General features: G+C 35.0%; 1 protein-coding gene across 1 annotated transcript in view; it reads right to left on the bottom strand.

Moving 5' to 3' along the window:
- Positions 1-20,940, bottom strand: part of LOC145687250 (uncharacterized) — a 99,491-nt gene that overhangs the window by 8,218 nt on the left and 70,333 nt on the right. Inside the window, exons 6-7 of the mRNA XM_081760724.1 lie at positions 17,360-17,494; positions 5,837-5,971 (exon numbers count right to left, since the gene is read on the bottom strand). Of these exons, the coding sequence (XP_081616850.1) occupies positions 5,837-5,971; positions 17,360-17,494 (270 nt within the window). The remainder of the gene's footprint in view (positions 1-5,836; positions 5,972-17,359; positions 17,495-20,940) is intronic.

Here is a 20,940-nt window from a genome sequence, read left to right as displayed (position 1 = left end):
TATTGTTCATACTTTGTATTATTTGCACAAATATTTATTTACAAAATATGATCAAAATCAACAGCATTTTTTTAAAAAAAAAATTCCAAAACTCAACCCCTAGGGTTTAACTATCTCTTGCTGATTAATTCAAGAGAAATAATTTACGAATTTTTGGTTGTTAATAAGCTATTATTTATGAAATGCGAACAAGTTAGTCTAAACTGTTTATGAAAAAATTACCCGTAAAAGCTGATCATAACACTGAACTTCCCATTGTCGTATATCATGTTGTACGTTTGTTATTGAAATATTATTTAGGACGATATGGTGATATTTTCTCTTGAGACCCTGAATCGATTGGAATAAAACCGGTTTTTGTCGTCTATTACCATTTTGGTTTTATGCCGTAAGTCTTTTTCCGATACTTATGGTTATTAGAATATAGTTTTGAAGTGTAATAATATTCACATTCTTAATAGACGTTCACCGGAACTGTGGAATAATCCTAAGAATTTTTTTTCTATGCCTAGTAACGGTTACTCACGTTTTCCATTAAGTAGTTTTACCAATACCTGCAAAATTATACACCATGTCAGGCTGTATAAAGACATGAGGGAAAGGCAGGATGTCTAAAACTCATTATGAAACTCGGCCCTGCAGCAGATAGATAGGAATGTATTGGAAATGGAATGGATGGAATGGAGGGAGATGGAAAACAATCGGAGATGACTACGAGCCCCTTTGTCAGCTACACATAGCAATATTTATTCTATTTAAATATATATATATATATATATATATATATATATATATATATATATATATATATATATATATATATATATAGCAGACGTTTTTGCCGTTATCTTGGTTTTCGGTTATAGGAAATTAATTTCGACTTGGAAACACCTTCATCGCAGTTCTATTATTTCTAAAATTACACGTTATCAAAATGCCGTAAATATATGCAGTGGCGATGGGTGATAGTTTCAAGAGGGTAGGCTCAATGTTCTACTACTACTACTACTACTAATAATAATAATGATAATAATAATAATAATAATAATAATAATAATAATAATAATAATAATAATAATAATAATAATAATAATAATAATAATAATAATAATAATAATAGTAAAATGAAACAGATTAGACATAAATATTTTACTACAGAAATACAAGAAGACGAATTCACATAAATTTAATGCAATTGTAGCTCATCGACAGCACTTATTCGATCCGGATCTCAATTTTCATAATGAAAATGACGTATCTCACTCATAGATGATCTTAAGTCGCCATAATGCAATTTAATTGTTTTAATTGCCGTGATCGGGTGGCAGTGACGACGCCAGAGGGGGGGCAAGGGGGGCGAGCGCCCCCCTAGTAGCTACTTCTGCCCCCCTGACTGCCGCCTAGACTGCCCCTCCAGACTCCTACAATCTTTAAACATTCTATATGTAGTATTTTATATGAGTATCATAATCAATCTCATTGTCAAATTGTAGTCTACTTTCCATGCATTTACTATGTGGCAGATTAGTCCTAAAGCTTTCTTCTTTGAGCGTTTGCGTATGCACGCATATTTCTGTTTTCTAATTTAGCGCCTTTTGAGGTAAATTTTAGTTATACTTCTTTCTTATGATTTTTAATTATTGTGCCTAGCGAACAATAGTAGATTTGGTCGACTTGTTTTCTTTTCATTGGATCAACTTCGATTGGAAACAACAGAAAGGTAAAACCAGTTACGTGACTTGTTTGTATTTATCCAGGTTTGAAGTTTTCAGTTTCATATTTTGTTTTATTTAAAACTTCTTTTTTCTGAAACATTATTCTCGGCTTCCAATATTCAGAGGATGTGCTTATAACAGCTTAGTTTGCAACTACCAGGGCTTAATTTTTTAAAGGGGATAAAAAGAGTTGTGTTTTTCCTTCCTGCAAATGATAATAATAAATTTATGGAATTAAATTGATTCCCAATAAAACGTATAGTCAGAGTGCTGATCTTTAGTTAGTAATTGATTTATACTAGTGCTCCCTTACTTATTTTGTTTCAAAGTACTGACGTGATGTCTACCATATTGACTAGGAACTGCTGAAAAATTCGTAGCCCAACCCAGAAGGAGTGCACGTGGAATGGTGAAGTTTTACTTCTTCTACACTTCCCCCCGCGAGTCAATATACTACCTTGTACAGTGCTCCAGTTTTGCAGAAAAGTTTAAAAAAAAAAACTGAAGATTTCCTCGCACCACTGTTCGTAGCCTATCAGATCTAAAATGGCGTCCTTTCAAGTGTTATTTGAGTTTGGGAAATAAGTACACGTAATAGTTAGACGGAGCTAAATCTGCGGAATAAGAATGATGATCTAGACATTGAAATCCTAGATTATGCAATGTCAGTTGTGTTCGCAGGGGCTTGATGAACAGGCGTATTCTCCTGAAGAAACAGAATTCCTTTCTTTTCATTTTCCGCGGCGTTGAACTTTGAATTTTATTTCAGTTTTTTAAGTAAGAGATTCTGGATTCAATATCTGACCGTTGCGGAGGTAGTCTATGAGTATCACTCCATACTTGTCCCAGAAGAATGTTGCAAACAGTTTCTAAACCTACTTCTGTGTCTTGAACTTCTTGGAGCGATGAAGAAATGAGTGCTACTACTCCATTGACTGTTGTTTCGGTTCCGGATCATAGTGGTACAACTATATTTCATCTATGATTACTATTCGTTATCGAAATTGATCAGCATTACGGTCAAATTGGAAAAAGACTTCTCTTAATGCCGTCACTCTTTTATTCTCCTGACAGATATTTTGGGAACCCATTATGCCGAGAACTTGAGCATACCCAAGCCATTCTGAATTATGCCACCGACGAGTTCCAAAGAAATGCCAAGAATCTCTGACACAAGTTTTGCTGAGAAGGTAAAAACTGAGAAAGCGGGGTTCAGCCAGACCTCAGACTATAATATGTATATCGTGAGTTACACACTTAAAAAACTATATAAATAATAGCTTAAATTATTTTTGTCACTCAAAAACTGGGGTGGCCTAGGCCCTCCGGCCCTGGGCTATATCCACCACGGCTGAAATGCTGCAATTTTCAAGAATAATGTCACAAATTGCATCCGTGATTTCGGGAAGTCATTGCTTTTAATCATCCTGGGTGTAAAGCATAATTTGTTGAGAAATCGCCACGTTTATACTAAGCCATTTACCTCTTCACCACTGTATATGACGGAGGAGAGTCCCGTGGTGTTTCACTGATTTCCTAATTAATATACTTCGGTGACTTTCCTTGGTGGAACAAAAATGTTATAACAGTTAGGATCTGGATGTTCGTGAAATTATCTGTTTGGGCACGCACAATCACTTCAGAAGCCTGAGAAACAATAAGAATTTCATTATTAATATGAAAAATTGTTTTGTATATACATACACAGATATGTTTTTCTAAACTACGGTTTCATTTTTCTACCTAGTACCTACATTCCTTCTGGATTGGACTAGGACATTTTCAGTAGCTCCTCGTAAATTCTCTCTCTGTATATATATATATATATATATATATATATATATATATATATATATATATATAGAGAGAGAGAGAGAGAGAGAGAGAGAGAGAGAGAGAGAGCATATAGTACTAGACGAATGTGTTAATTGTAGCATACGTGAAAGTAATTCAATTTATGTTTAGGCTTCAAAAGTTTCATTGAAAAATATTTCATGTGCAGACGTTACTTATTTGTTAGTTACCAATTTTACTTGAAATAACTTTAATTTAAAATCATATAGGTCTAATATAAAAACAGCAACGAAATTACACAATGTAATGTAAAATAAGTCAAACGTAATAAATATGTCATTTTTGGTATGGCAAATAGCCGCCCCCCCCCCGAAAATGTATCTGCCCCTCCTTTGCCCCCCTAAGAACTTAAAGCTGGCGTCGTCACTGTCGGGTGGGGAAGATGGACTATCACATTATCTGCGCTTCACAAGAAACATATGTTGTTTAGTCTACATGTACTGAAACAAACTCTGCTTGTAAAATTTTGTCTTGAATCATATTGTTCAATACACATGACAAGCATTCAATCAAGATATTGTACCAATGGATGCAGAACTCTCTTGCCCTCTGTTTGTTCTATTTTCAACACAGGCGTTAGTCTTCGTTCCTTAATAACACATTAATTTTCAAAAGACAACTGACATAGAAGGTTCTTTGATAGGAATTATATTACGTATATTTATATTCTCCACTTACTAACATTTTCTCTCATTCACTTTTGCAAATGTAAGAAAAAAACCGCTCACAATATCTCAAAAACATATACTCTTTCTAATGAACTCAACGAGTCTGATTTCGTACAGGCTTGCGCCAACGCAACGGAATAAAGGGGCATTAGTTTGCGATAATAGGCGTAGCGCCTTTAGAATTTCTTGTTCCAGTTTTTGTGTTGCGTTAGAGTGCGCAAAATTAAGCAAAGTTGGAACGGAATGGAGCCCACGTTATCTTGCTCTTTATTTGTTTGGTATATTGAATCGAAATTGAAGGCCTCGAGAGAAACTAGTAGGTAGAAACTAAAGTCGATAAGCGCTGAGGCCGGTCTCTTTCGCAAGTTATACGCTGGTGTGAAGAAAACGTCATTTCCAACACGTTCTCTCGCGGGAGTTTCTGAGTAGCTTTTCGGTAGTTCTACTGTCGCCTAAGACACTGCTGGGTGAGCCTCCCAGCAGTGGTGCCAACCACGATTTCTTTATCGAACATTTTTTCAACTTAGAAAATACCATGCATTCTGTGCAAAGAAAATAAATTAATTATAAATCATAATTTCTGAAAGTAAATGGGTAGGCCGGGCCTCAGGGCCTCTTACCACCCTTCGCCACTTAATATATGCCGCTCAAATCGTGTCAGAGAGCATTTATTGTAAGTTGTTTATAAAATACTGGTTTAGTGCGGAGAGTTGCAGTATGAAAATACTGAGTACCGATTGCATTTCAAAAAGTAAGTAACTATTTCAAAATATATATATATTTCAAAACCTTTGTATATTTCGGTACCTTGGTGTCATGCACTCCTATTTAATAAATTCTAAAACAGCGTAAAAGTACTCCATGAAAACAATACACATAAGTTGATTGTCGAAAGAAGTATCAACTTGATTTAAACTAAGTAACACAGGGTACCTGTACAATAATTTCTAGAATTATAGGACAGACAGTTAGGAATTGTGAATTCTTAACATGTCGATTGCATTTCAAAAAGTAAGTAACTATTTCAAAATATATATATATATATATATATATATATATATATATATATATATATATATATATATATATATATATTTCAAAACCTTTATATATTTCGGTATCTTGGTGTCATGCACTCCTATTTAATAAATTCTAAAACAGCATAAAAGTGCTCCATGAAAACAATACACATAAGTTGGTTGTCGAAAGAAGTATAAACTTGATTTAAACTAAGTAACACAGGGCACCTGTACAATAATTTCCAGAATTACAGGACAGACAGTTAGGAATTGTGAATTCTTAACATATACATTCGTCGTTTCTTTGTTGTGAATAAAGAGGTTCAGGTTTGCTTATGATCGCCTTCAATTCTAATCTTACATTTTCTCTATAAAGTAATAAAAAAATTATATCAACAAGTTATAATAAGTCAGACCTTAGTTAAATTCACTAATTTATCATACTTTATCCTATTTGATTCTAGGAGCACTATCGTGTCCAGAAGGTTAATAATTAGTTTAATTATAAACTTTAATCCCTCACAAAAGGGTAGTAAGTACAGGGTAGGCTACTTATCTGGAAAAAAACACTTATTTTTACCGTGGTTTTTTATATCTGAGGCGTAATATGATGATGAAATACGTCCTCCAATAATTCCGCCAGAATTTGAGTACACTGACCTCCAACGTTCATTTCTTTCAGACGTAGCTTCAGTTCCACTTTCGGAGACTTCATCTACAATCAGAAACAGAAGAGGATACTGTAACATATCAAATTGAGGGAGACGGAAAGAACACAATACTGTTCAACCCATTTGGGTAATTCTCAATCGTATGTTATCGAAGTCAGTTACTTCTATTAGCTTTGGAGAAAACATTTTGCCCATAATATCATTATTCATCTGTATTACAGTTTGTAAAAAAAAATAACTGCATCACTTATCTTTATGGCAATAAATTTTCTTACTTGAGTCATACAAATTGTATCATACAGTATAACATATTTAAAATTTAACCAGCACCTTACTAGATGTTTATTGTAACTGATAAATTGGTTCAAACACATTTTGCCTACAATTAATCAGAAAATTAATCTAAAATGAAGTACCCATAAAACATGCATAAGTATATTACAAAAATATTTTGTAAGAAGCTAATTGAGAGAGTTAACTATTAACGTAACATTTAGCAAGAAACGTTACCTTATTACCTTTTCTTAATTTCCAAGCAACTGAATAACTCAATATCATCTTTTTAACGCTGTCCTTCATTTAGTATTTTGTATGGTTTCGTTTAGCCTTTCTGAGAGCCTCAATTCTTCTGGGCATGCTGTGAACAAGATTGCGGCATGTTAACATGTCTAAATCACGGTACCAAGTGTGTACAATTGCTGCCATTAGCTGGTTTCTGTTTTCAAAACACCTTTCCCGCAGTTTCTTGTTCATAACGCCACAGGTTTTCGAAAGGATTTAAATCTGTTGAATTAGAAGGCCACTAGATTCGCTCTATATCCACCTCCTTAAACCAATTATTGACGGAACGAGATCGATGGCAGGGGGCATTGTCATCCTGAAAGTAGAATTTGTTCAGATTTGCCCCTGTACAATAATTCCTAACTGTTGGAATTAATCTATGATCAAGAATTTGTATGTACTTTTCACTTTTGACTGAACGAGTACAAATTTCAATTTTCCCAGATCCTCTCGATGTGAAGCAATTCCACAACATAACACTTGCCGAGAAATTCTGTGTCTCAGATATACAATTATTATTTAATTCCTCACCCCTACGCACCCAAAGATTCACTCCAGCATCGTTTCCAACAATATTAAACTTCTTTTCGTACGAAAAAATCACACAATTCCAGTCTTCCTCTGTCCATTCCCCGTATCTTTGCACAAGAATGTTCCTTGCATCCTTGTGTTTCTTTGTCAGTCGCGGTTTTTCGCGGCTGTTTCTTAAACACAAACAAACTATTTGCTTAGCAAAACAACATATTCACATAAAAAAAACTACGTACGTGTTACAGTTTCGCCAACTAACATTTTGGCTTCATCAGACACTATGAGATAAATGAGAAATGTGCAGTCTTATATACAAACAAGAGCTGAGACATCTTGCTTCTGATTGGCTCCTGGCAGCAGCCAATCCCCTTCAAGTATTCTGATTTGTATTTTCCTATACCGAGGCTTCCTATCTGTTGTAAATTACACACACACACACATAAAAAGGACGATCTTAGCACAACCAATCTAAACTAACAAATAATTGACATAAATAACTAAATAATTATATGAATATATACAAATACACACACACACACACACACACACACACATATATATATATATATATATATATATATATATATATATATATATATATATATATATATATAACAGATAAACATACAATAACGCATACACTTAAAAAGACGACACACACATACAGTATATACACATATACAACACATATATCTAGATATAAATATACCATTACATATATACATATATATACACACATATATAGAGATAACTAATATGGACTAATAAATACATAAACACGTTTAAGACAATCAATATATATACAACAACCATAATAGATATGTGTATTCAAATCTTATACTTTAAACTTTTTTAGCAACCTATTTCACTGTTGGTCGATGATCAGTCCTGAGTTTCACTTGATTGCTTTATTACCCTTCATTTCTATAAACCGTGCCTCCTTCCATTTCCTAACTATACTTCTTTCTTCCTGGCCTAGAATTTTTACTTCATTCCAATTAACTGAATGTCCTGTGTCCCTTACGTGTTTGTAGACCGCATTTTTGTTCCTTTCTAGCTTAACGTCATCCTTATGTTGTTTTATACGCTCTCTTACAAGGAAGGTCCATAAACCATGAGAGTTGAATTTTGATTAAAATTAGTGACAAGATTCAGTTAGAGTTGATTAGTAACATAGTAATAGCACTCGATGCGCAAATGCATCGTTGAGCTGCTACACCGACGCCATCTTGAAATCCGATAGGCAAAGTCCTAGAATACCCTTTTGGCACAAAAATGAAAAAGGTTTTGGAAGATCTGACTTCACCATTGTAAACCGGAATAGGACATCTGTATGTGGGGGTACTTCCAGTGCATGATCGTCATCTTGAAAGGTGCCATATTGAATCGCGGTCAAATATGATAAATGGCAAGGGGGTCATGTGGGGTATCAAGTAGTACTGGAATTTACTCCTGAATCCATTTCCGTAACCAAGGTTTACATATCTGTTTTTACTTCAGAGTTGAGAGGTCTCTTATCTACAGAAACATATAAAAACTGTGCGAGTTAGATTTGTTTTGTGAAATGCGGCCATGCGAGCAGTTGCAGGGTTTTAACTAACGCAGTAGTAGTCACTTTATGTACAATACCCGCTATACCAATCAGCTCTTGAGCCTAGGAAGAGAAATTGTTAATTAAATTGAAATGCCTGTAGTGAAAAATTCAATAGAGCACTGCAACAAATTATAGTTATTTCGAAGCGCGATGGAATAGACACTGCTAGACGATGAAACATAAGTTTAATAGTTCTCGCAACATAGCCCCTATAGCATTAGCAAATGAGCCAACTATTGTTCTTTTGATGTATCCACATTTCTGCCATGCATACCCAAGCATGTCTTTTAGAACTGGCGCACAAAATTGCTGATACACAACATAATGCATTTTAGTTACGAAGATTCTGTCATGTAAGCTTTTCGGTGTACCACTAACAATGAATTTATGTAAAAAATAATCCCTAAGTCTCCGAATTAAAAGGTTATACTACCGAAAAAAGTATACATCAAGAGGCTAATTAAATTTGGTGGCCTTTGGGGATATGAGTTCAGCACGAATGTTTTTCCCATGTAACAATTCTCGCATGTTTTCACCCATGTGTCCACTCCACGAGTCAAGCAACAGCAAGGAATCTTCTTAACATCAGGAATAAACACTTCCTTTAGCCACAGTTCGACGTGTTCGCGAGTGAGTTTACCTGATTTGCTGTCATCAATAACAATGTTGAAGGGTGTCTGTTTAACTAACTGTTGTTTCAGTTTGGGCCCAAACACTCCTTTAGGCTCTTGGAAACATATATAGATGTGTGTACCTATCCGCCAGGTAAATGTGAATTTGGATGGTGTATGCGTAGGACATTGATGCCAAAGACTGAACGACTGCTGTAGTAAGTTTCTCATCTATTTCTGACAGAATTCTACCAGAGGTCATTTCATGATACCTAGACTAGTCAGTACTAAAGATGTACGGTTTCTCATGTATTGTCTTATTAATTTTAATTACAAAATCTTGGGCATTATCAAGTAATTCACCTTCGTTTTCAACATCTTTCTTCGTTACAAATTGAGTAATCCTTCTTGAGCGAATCCTGTGCTCTCTTTTAAATTTCTTAATGAAACCACGAGAAGCACGGAATGGATAGTTCAATTTCCTCGCTGTCAAAACATCTACGCTTTCAAATGATAATCATGAACCGTAAGTTCTTCAGTGTGATAAATGTTGAATGCCTTATTTTAGTTGTGACATGACATGAGAGCGAGGAGGTTTGATATGGAACTTCAAAGCCTTACATTCAAGCGCCGAATTGCATTTGAATTTCTTCGCTGCAGCTGCAACAGTGTTAAGTTTCACATTCCTTTTCAATAATGCAACGTCCTACTGAGTTTCTTTATATTTGTGGACGACAGCTTCTGTTACACGTACAGATTTAGTCCGGCTTGAAGATGACATCTCATACTCGCTCGTAGAACGCTCACTGTCACTAATTGATTGATTGACTGTTTGATTGTATATAAATTGAATACTACTGCATTAGTTAAAACCCTGCAACTGATTGCACGACCGCATTTCACAACACAAATTTAACTCGCACAGTTTTTATATGCTCCTGTAGATGAGAGAGCTCTTAACTCTGAAGTGTAAATAGATAAATGAACTTTGGATACGGAAATGTATTTAGGGGTAAATTCTAGTGCTATTTCATGCCCCACATGCCCCCCTTGCCATTTATCATATTTGATTGTATTCAATATGGCGCCTTTCAAGGTGGTGATCATGCACTGGAAGTGCCTTCACATAGAGATGCCCTATCCCGGTTTACAATGGTGAAGTCAATCTACCAAAACCTACTTTATTTTTGTGTCAAAAGGGTATCCTTGGACTTTGCCTACCGGATTTCAAGATGGCGTCGGTGTAACAGCTCAACAAAGCATTTGCGCATCGAGTGATAATTACTACGTTACTAATCACCTTGAACTGAATCTTGTCACTAATTTTCATCAAAATTCAACTCTCACGGTTTATGGACCTTCCTCGTTAGTCTGTTTCCAGTTTCCCCAATATAACACATACGACACTCGCCGCACTGAATTTTAAAAATCACTCCTTTTTTCTCCATCACTACCCCTTGTTCTTCTTCTGTCTTCTTCCTTATTTTTTTCCCTTATTATTTCCAGAAGCCTCTTGCTCCCTTTTCTGTAAGTTGAGATGTCCCCCATCTTCTTATATGTATGTGTGTGTCGTCTTTTTAAGTGTATGCGTAATTGTATGTTTATCTGTTTAATATATATATATATATATATATATATATATATATATATATATATATATATATATATATATATGTATGTATGTATGTATATATATATATATATATATATATATATATATATATATATATGTGTGTGTGTGTGTGTGTGTGTGTGTGTGTGTGTGTGTTTGTTTGTATATATTTATATAATTATTTAATTATTTATGTCAATTATTTGTTAGTTTAGGTAGGTTGTGCTAAGATCGTCCTTTTTATGTGTATGTGTGTAATTTACAACAGATAGGAAGCCTCGGTGTAGGAAAATACAAATCAGAATACTTGAAGGGGATTGGCTGCTGCCAGGAGCCAATCAGAAGCAAGATGTCTCAGCTCTTATTTGTATATAAGACTGCACATTTCTCATTTATCTCATAGTGTCTGATGAAGCCAAAATGTTAGTTGGCGAAACTGTAACACGTATGTAGTTTTTTATGTGAATATATTGTTTTGTTCAGCAAATAGTTTGTTTGTTTTTAAGTATATAGAAAGCAAGGCTTTTTCTTGTTAAATCCAAAAGATTTCAGTCTATACACTACTGTTGAATGGCTTACTTTAATACCTAACTCCATTTCCATTTGTGGAGCCAGTTGACCTGAACTCATGCTCCTTTTCTGCAACGCTAGTGACTTCAAGTTTCGATCAACCCTCGCAGATGTTTTCTTCTTCCTTCCACACCTGTTTCTAAAGGAACACTGTCCAAACTTTTGTTGTTTCTTAATGATTCTTGACACTGTAGATTGGTGAACGTTAACTTTTCTACCAATTTCTCTTTGAGTTACTCCTTCCTTGTGTAGGGCCAATATTTGTCTTTGCTTGCAAGGTGAAGTGTCTTACAAGCTCATGATTTGTCAAATCATTAACAATCTATTCACATTAAGTACACTGCTTATATATTTATAAACTTCAGAATACTTTTAAAGGAAACACTGCAACAGTAATCAGACAAACAATCACGCGATAAGAACAACGTGCGTTTGTTTATCAATCTCCATCCGAGCTGCATATGCAGTTTTTCAGCGACAGTAGCCAACAACAGAGACATCTGGTGACAAAAAGATGAAACAAATAGCAACAAAACAAAAAGACTGTGTAACAAAACCAGACGAGACTTGTTTTTATTAAAATTTATGAATGTATATCACTGCTAAAAGTAACATCTGTTATTCTTTAGATGTTCTACCATACTTTTAGTAAGTGATGCGGTTACTTTTTAAAAATTGTATTTGCAGGAACTATTTTTACTGAAATATGAACAAATTCGCCAGTCATATTTAGGATATTTAAAAATTCAACCCCAAGATTTAAACTATCCCTTGTGCATTAATTAAAGTTAAATAATGTATGTCCCAACGTAGGTTGTTAATGAACTACTAATTTGTGAAATTCGATCAAAATGGCCTTAGGGGTTTGTGAGAAAATTACCCGTAAAATCTCACTTAACATTGAACTATCCATTGTGGTATATCATAGTGAATATTTCTTAGTGAAAGATTATTTTAGGATTATATGATGATATGTTTTGTTTCAACCCTGAATCGATTGGAGAATATCGCTTGTTGTTGTCTATTACCTTGTCGTTCCTTGTCGATAAATTATGAAACAGCTGTAAATGGTTAATTTGAACAACTTGCAGTATAAATAGAGCATTAAGGGATGAGATGGAACCTAATCTTGACACACTAAACCAACCGCAAAAAGTGGCATCTCGATATCTCTTACCGTTTTCGCTCTGGTGACTGTCAACAGACGGGCGGAAAAAGTCGTTCTATGAGACTTCGAACACTTATACATTGTAGCCTATAGTTTTGAAGTCTAATAATTCATTATCTTAAGAGATGTTCTCGGGAGCTGTGAAATAACCCGAAAAAGCTTTTTCTACTTCTCGAAATGCTATCCACATTTTGCCAACACCTATAGTTTAGAAACCGTCTCAGGTCCTGTAAACACATTGGAGAAAGGCAAAATTTCTGAACTCCATATGGGACTTGGCCCTGCAATAAGTGGATTTGAATGTATTGAAGATTTTGGAGAGGATGGAAAATAATTGGGCTACGAATGACTACGAATTGAGTTGATTTGATGTTGAGTTTAGCATCCCATTGAGCAACGAGTAGTAGTAGAAAATGGATCGATCTGGAACAGACCTGACTCATATTAGAACATACTTGCTCAACTCAGGATCCCCTGGGAAATCGAGCACCTTGAACCGTCGACCCACGGTCTTTTACGACCTCCATTTTAGGGGTGTATTTGTTCCCTTTTATGAGCACTTTTTAGGGGGTGTACTCGTTCCTTTTTACGACCTCCATTTTAGGGGGTGTACTTGTTCCCTTTTATGATCACTTTTTCCACCCCTTATTTTACCATACCACAGACTACGAACACATAGTAGAGCAGATAATCTTTTATGAGTATATTTTAAGGGGTGGACTCGTTCCCTTTCATGATCACTTTTTTCACCCCTATTTGAACATAGCAGATAATACATAAGTCTACGTACTTTTTCACCCCTTATTTTACCATAGCAGAGAATACATGGAGACTACGAACACATAGTAGAGCAGATAATCTTTAAGGATGGACTCGTTCCCTTTTATGATCACTTTTTCCACCTCTATTTGAACATAGCAGATAATACATAAGACTACATACTTTTTCCACCCCTTATTTTTACCATAGCAGAGAATACATGGAGACTACGAACACATAGTAGAGCAGATAATCTTTAAGGGTGGGCTCTTTCCCTTTTATGATCACTTTTTCCACCCCTATTTGAACATAGCAGATAATACATAAAACTACGTACTTTTTCACCCCTTATTTTACCATAGCAGAGAATACATGGAGACTACGAACACATAGTAGAGCAGATAATTTTTAAGGATGGACTCGTTCCCTTTTATGATCACTTTTTCCACCCCTATTTGAACATAGAAAAAATATATAACACTACGTACTTTTTCCACCCCTTATTTTTACCATAGCAGAGAATACATGGAGACTACGAACACATAGTAGAGCAGATAATCTTTAAGGGTGGACTCGTTCCCTTTTATGATCACTTTTCCACCCTATTTGAACATAGCAGATAATACATAAGACTACGTAACATAGCAGTTCCAACCCTTATCTTAACATAAGACTACGAACACCCTAAACCGTCCAGCCATGGTCTTTTACGACCTCCAGTATAGGGGGTGTACTCGTTTCCTTTTAGGGGTGTAACAGAAATAGCAGACAATGAGCACATTATAGCAAAGACTACCAATATTAACATAGTAGAAATTATATAACACTTCGTTCCCTTTTATGAGCACATTTTAGGGGTGTATTCATTCTCTTTTATCAGCACTTTTTTCAACCTCTATTTTAACATAGCAGATCGATAACACATCTTCCAACGGCCTATTTAACATAGCACATATTACATAAGACTATGTAACATAGCATAGCTAATACAAGAGTATGGCTTATTTTCCAACCCCTATTTTAACATAGCAGAAATTACATAAGACTACGAACACATAGTAGAGCAGAGAATATATAAGATTAATTCCCTTTTATGAGCATTTTTTCAACCCATATTTTTAACTATAAACATAGCAGACAATGAATACCTATGTAACATAGCAAAGGGGGTGTACATAAGATTACGAACACACAACTATTTAACATAGCAGGGGTGTATTCGTTCCACCCCTATTTAAACATAGCAGAAATTACACAGAGATTACGAACACACAACTATGTAACATAGCAAAGACTACTAAGACAATAATGAGGGTGTACTCGTTAACTTAGCACATAGCAGGAGTGTATTTGTTCCACCCCTATTTTAACGTAACGTAGCACTGATTACATAAAAATCATTCGTTGCCAACCCCTAATTTAACATAGCGGAAATGACACAAGCATGTCCCCAAACTACTGACCATCGAAAACAGAGGTCAAACTCAAAAAGGTCATCAAAGACCACATGTCCCAAAAGTGCTGACCATCGAGGTCAAAGGTCAAAATACTTAAAACCTAATAACTCGGAAACGGAGCCACATATTGAGATGGTGTTTCCATATTTAGTAATTGGTCATCAGCTACTACAAGTTCCAAAAATAATGACCATCGAGGTCAAAGGTCAAAATACTTAAAACCTAATAACTCGGAAACGGAGCCACATATTGAGATGGTGGTTTTGTGCACATTGAGATCTACTTTACAACGTTGAAAAGTGAAGTTCTGAACATAGAAGTTCCAAACCTAGAAATCTTCATTTTGGAATGTACATTTTTAAACGAAATAAATAAAACTCACCTTCAATTCTTTGTCTACATAAGAACTGAATAGTAAACAACGTCTCAAATAAATTTCAGATCTGAGGACCTTATATTTGATTTTTGGAAATTTTTAAACTTTGCTAATTTTCGAAAATCGTGTATTTTCACAATCAAATATCTCAGGGAGGACAGAAATCAAAAATTCCAAATTTGGACAAAATAGACGATAGTCATGCAGCAATAAGTGAGTAAAATTGTATCACTCAGACTTGAATAGTTTCTGAGGTAAAGTTTTTCCAGTGATGTGAAACTCTCGATTTTAAAAACTGAACAGATATGAAGGTTTTGTGTTGATATTGTGTCTCAAGCATACAATTTGTCTACGTTTCATCAGAAGATGTGCAGTCAAACAGCAAGAAATTCCAGATGTGCCATTTATATAAGAATTATTAATACCAGATCATATCATAGATTTGTATCTCTCAAGAACACATAAATCAGGTGTTATGAGTACTCACAATCAGATGAATTTGCTGATTGCAGTACTTCAGTACTTCCAGAACATAGCACGTTGTAATTTGCACCTAATGACATCTTAACCTGCATTTATGACAGAAGTGGTTAATTGGGGAATTGAAGACATCAGTCAGAAAAATGGCGATCTTTTTGATCACTTTTTCCATCCCCATTGCCCAAGAACCTCTTTTTTGGTATGTACGAATGATAAAGTGTGGGTGTCAATCACTGAGGTTCGCCAGGAACTCACACCTACAGAGTTCACAATTCCTACAGGTCGTTCTTTCAATATCAGTGCCAAATTCTGTACACAAATTAGTCAACTATTTACCTCACTGATGTCTTAGCAGCAGCGTTATAGGCAGCAAAGAAATAACATACAACTTTCGTATTTTATACAAAATATGATTCATAAATTATGCACACCTTACCCATTTAACATTACCTTCGTGTTATCTTGACTTTTGCTACAAAATTTATATTCACTCCAACGGCACTTCATGACATTAAGTCCCAGTAAAGAAAATCCTTTTAACTCAGAAACTGTTCGAGCTTCAGTGATGAAAATTTACCCACTTCTTTCTGCATAACTGTCGTCTGTTCTGTGCAAATTTGGGATTCTTCACTTCTGCCCTCCTTGAGATATTTGATTGTGAAAATACACGATTTTCGAAAATTCACAAAAGTTTAAAAATTTCCAAAAATTCAAGTATAATTTTCTCTGATCTGAAACTTATTTCGAACGTTGTATACTATCCAGTCTTTATGTTGACAGAGAATTGAAGTTGAGTCTCATTTATTTCGTTTGAAAATGTACATTCCAAAAATGCTATTTCTAAGTTTCCAACCTCAATGTTCTCTTCTGGACGTTCTGAAGTACGTCTCAATATGCATAAATTATAGAATATGGTCCATTCCATTATCTTCCATATGGTTTTGGTTTGAACTCATTATCTTTAAAACCTAAAAAGTTAGTGTTTAAAGAAATCCTCCAAAAAGTGGAAAATACGCTCAGGAACCTATACAAAATGGCCGCTGCGACAAAACCGGCGCGGCAAGAAAAAAATAAGTCAATGCCCGTTTTCAACTCCCTAAATGTAGTACAAATTTAGATTTTAAAAAATTAATTTTTTCGGCAACCATCATTGGTCGATTTCATTTGGATTGCCCCAGTACCGATTGCATTTCAAAAAGTAACTAACTATTTCAAAATATACTTTAAACCTTTGTTTATTTCGGTATCTTGATGTCCTATTTAATATTTTTTTTCTAAAACAGCGTGAACGAACCCCATGCATACAGTAAAACAATGCACTCAAGTTGTTTGTCGAAACAATAATGTAGTTGATTTACAATAAGTAACACAGCATACCTGAACAATAACTTCTAGAAATATAGGACAGATAATTCGAAATTGTGAACACTTAACGTATACAGCCGTCGTTTCTTTGTTGTAAATAAAAGAGGTTTAGGTTTATTTCTGATTACCTTTAATTCTAATCTCACATTTGCTCTACAAAGTAATAGAAAATTTATGTCAACAAGTTATAAGAAGTCTGACCTTATAATAATACACTATTATATCAAATTTTATTCTATTATCGTATCCTAAAGGGTAATAATTAGTTTAATTATAACCTTCAATCTCTCATGAAAGGGTAGTAAGCACAAAGTAGACTACTTATATAGAAGAAGCTCTTATTTTTACCTTTGCTTTTTACTGCCGAGGCGTAATATGATGATGAAATACATCCCCCAGTAGTTCCGCCGGAATTTGAGTACACCGACCTCCAACGTCCTTTTCTTTCAGACGAAGCTTCAGCTCCATTTTTGGATACTTCATCTACAATCAGAAACAAAATAGGATACTATAACAAAACAAACAGAAAAGGACGGAGAGAACAATGTAATGCTCAACCCAATTAGATAGTTCTCAAACGTATGTTAGCGAGGTCACTTCTATTAGTTTCAGATAAAACATTTTGCTCACAATATCATTATTCTTCTGTATTATTTTCAGAAACGTTTCCTTTAAAAATATAAACCAAATATCCAGTCATTTTTATGAAAATTGCTCCGAAATTCATTCCCAAGATTTAAACTATATCTCGCGCATTAATTCCAGAGAAATAATTTACGTCTAAACATTCCATTCGTGTTACAAAAAAGAAAGAAAGAAAGAAAGAAAGAAAAGAAAAGAAAAGAAAAGAAAAGAAAAGAAAAGAAAAGAAAAGAAAAGAAAAAAATTCTAAATGTCTCTTGTGGCATAATTTAATATCTTTCAAACAGTGTATTTAAAAATCAAAATATTATGATTGATAATCTAAATATAATCATTTAAACAGACTTAGGTATCTCGACACGGAAACCATGTTGATCATACCCATATTGTGGTTCATGACCTCTGACCAAGTAGGCCCTTTCTCCTCACAGAATTTTTATTTTTTGATATGTACAGGACGTAGTCACTGTGTAAAATCTCGTATTGATGTTAGGAAGTGTAATATTTCTACAGTAACACCACTGATTAGTAACTCCACGTAACAAATTCTAGTGATTGGGCTTGAAGTAAATATTTCAAATTCTCATAAACATTTGAATTTGGTTTTCCAATTCCACTAATGGCTAAAAAAACACTAGCGCTTCTAGAGAGAGACGGAAAGAGAAAACACGTACAATGTCTTACAGAGACAAATAAGTGGCTAGCTTTTTTTTTTTTTAATGTAAGTTGTCTATAAAATATTGGTTTAGTGCGGAAAGTTGCAGTATGCATATACTGAGTAGGTTCAATCCAAATGAAATCGACCAATTTCCAGGTGAAAACTTGCTGACCAAATTTATTAATTTTGGATTTTTTTTTACCTAAGATTGTACTACATTTCGGGAGTTAAAAACGGGCATTAATTTATGTTTTAGCCGCGGAGGGTTGTTTGTGGCTGCCATTTTGTATAGAAGCCCGAGCGTAATTTGCACTTTTCAGAGGATTCCTTTAAACGCTCTAACTTTTTAGGTTTTAACTAGCTCAACCTGCGCTCTCTACACAGCGCATCATTCGCATATGAGCATACATCTTCTTCTCATTCCTCAAAACATATGTACATGTCCCTTTACAGACACAAGTGAAAGACGTCTTGATTTTAAAAAAATCGTCAAAGGGTTTCATAAAGGGGAGATTTTTTCGATTATTTTTTCTCAATATCTCGCACCGTTTGCAAGATTTGAGCCTACTTCCGGTTGGAGTTTCTAATTCATGTATGACCAGTGTTTTCTTTCTTCTTGCATGCAGTATGTAATAAGCAAATACATTACATATACAACTAAATATAATGTCAGTTATATATTGTGTTCATTGGGCAAAACATACAAAAAATAAAGATTTATCTTAGACTCGAGAAATGGTTATCCTTCCTTTTTCACTATTATTTGGCAATGGAACAAACGCCTGAAACATATACAACTCCAATATACAGCATTATGGTGTTGGAATGTATAACGCATAGGATAGGATGCTTTAGTTTTTTTTTAAAATTCAACGCTTCCAGTGTAACCTAAAAAAATGTAATAAAGAAATAATGGCTATGTTTTTTTAATATTCAATTAGAACTGGACAATCTACCCAAAATTTCCAATCGAATATGAAAACGTCATCTTTCTAGAGCCTGTAGTTTCCGTGATCTCATTGTCGATAGGATTGACCACAAACATATGAACATAGTTTAAAAGAACTCGGAAGATGCAAGCACAATTCCCATGCATTGATTTTAGAGAAGGCTTATTAAAATACAAAGGCTTTGAACAATAATTTTATATCATAAATTTTATGAAAAAGATCTAGTTAACTAATTTAGACTATTTAAAGTAAAAATGCTCAAAAGGTTTGTCTCTGTTAAACGTGAAATCACACATAACCGTAAATGAAAGATTTGAAAGCCAAATTTATAGGTGGGAGCTCTGGCGCTTTTAATAAGCTTCACCAAGAAACCTAACCTCTCTTGTGCCAGTTACTGTGCCAGCGAGGACCAAGTATAGCAATACGTACTTGCGAGCATAACACACTTGCAGCACTTAGGGGATTGCCGAAAGTTTTCACTTTTGGAAAGTATCTTGTTTTTTGAACTTCATCAGTCATCTTTATCATCTTATTCATCTTCATTTGGGCTTCGGCCCTCGGCTTTTCCATCACGATGACAGACTTTGGCAAGGATTCCGGAAATTCGAATCAGGATCAGAATTTAGGATTACTTTCCTCTCAACATCGGGCCTAACGGTCGCCAGAAAACACAGCCACGCATTGTTACAGGAACATCTCGTTCAGACCGTAACATTATTCCTTCTTCTACCTATGCTGACTGCGTAACTGAAGGACATAGGATTCGTTCTCGATCTCTCTCTGATGGCTAACAAACCCTAGATCCAAAGAAGCAACGAATTACTCCCAACGTGAGTCAGACTACACCTCCAGCTGGCAGTCATACTATGGATTGGACATCCACTTCTGCCGATAATCAACAGCGGCAATATCAACCTGATCCCGTGTATAACTTCTTACTAACTGACTATGATCCGAAGTATGACACTGTTCGTGCTGTTTTTCAGCAATTAGTCAAGTATGTCCCTCGTCCTGAGATTCGGGAAATTGTTAAGACATGCCGTGCATTATTTTGAAATCCAGTAACCGACTTTCGCCACGCATGTTCGTAAGAAGGCAACTTATGAAATTTTTGGGACGAAAGCAAAGATTTCTACTTTGCAACCGAGTACACGCAAAACCCCTCCTCCACCACGGCGACCTCCTATGTTGTCCGTAGTTATTCGTGGTGTAGAAACTGATCTTACTGATGATGAAATTCTTGCTGAACTTCATCAGGATGGGCTACCTATAAAGCGTTGGATTAGGATCAAGAACAACCAGGGGCCAACCTATCTCGTACGAGTGCTAACTAATCAACAGCAGTCGATCAATCAACTTCTATCTAAGGGTGCATATATATATATATATATATATATATATATATATATATATATATATATATATATATCGAGAAGTGTCAACATTATAGCTCACACCCAACAGAAGAATGCACAAACATCAAATGTGGTTATTGTTCCCGCGAACATCCTACTAAAAACTGTCCAAACCTTCAAGAACCACCACGTTGTGATCGCTGTTCTGAACGTCACCCAACATACAGCTATAAATGTAAAGCTAATCCTCAACCTGATCCAGCTAAGCTTGAACTTGTTGTTCCTATACGTTCGGTCGATGCACCAACTCCAGCAGCAAATTCG

The sequence above is a fragment of the Thermobia domestica genome, chromosome 6 (genome assembly GCF_964235325.1).
Source record: "Thermobia domestica chromosome 6, izTheDome1.hap1.1, whole genome shotgun sequence".
Classification (NCBI taxonomy): domain Eukaryota; kingdom Metazoa; phylum Arthropoda; class Insecta; order Zygentoma; family Lepismatidae; genus Thermobia; species Thermobia domestica.
Note: the sequence above shows the minus strand (reverse complement) of the source record. Positions and strands in the feature narration are given on the sequence as shown.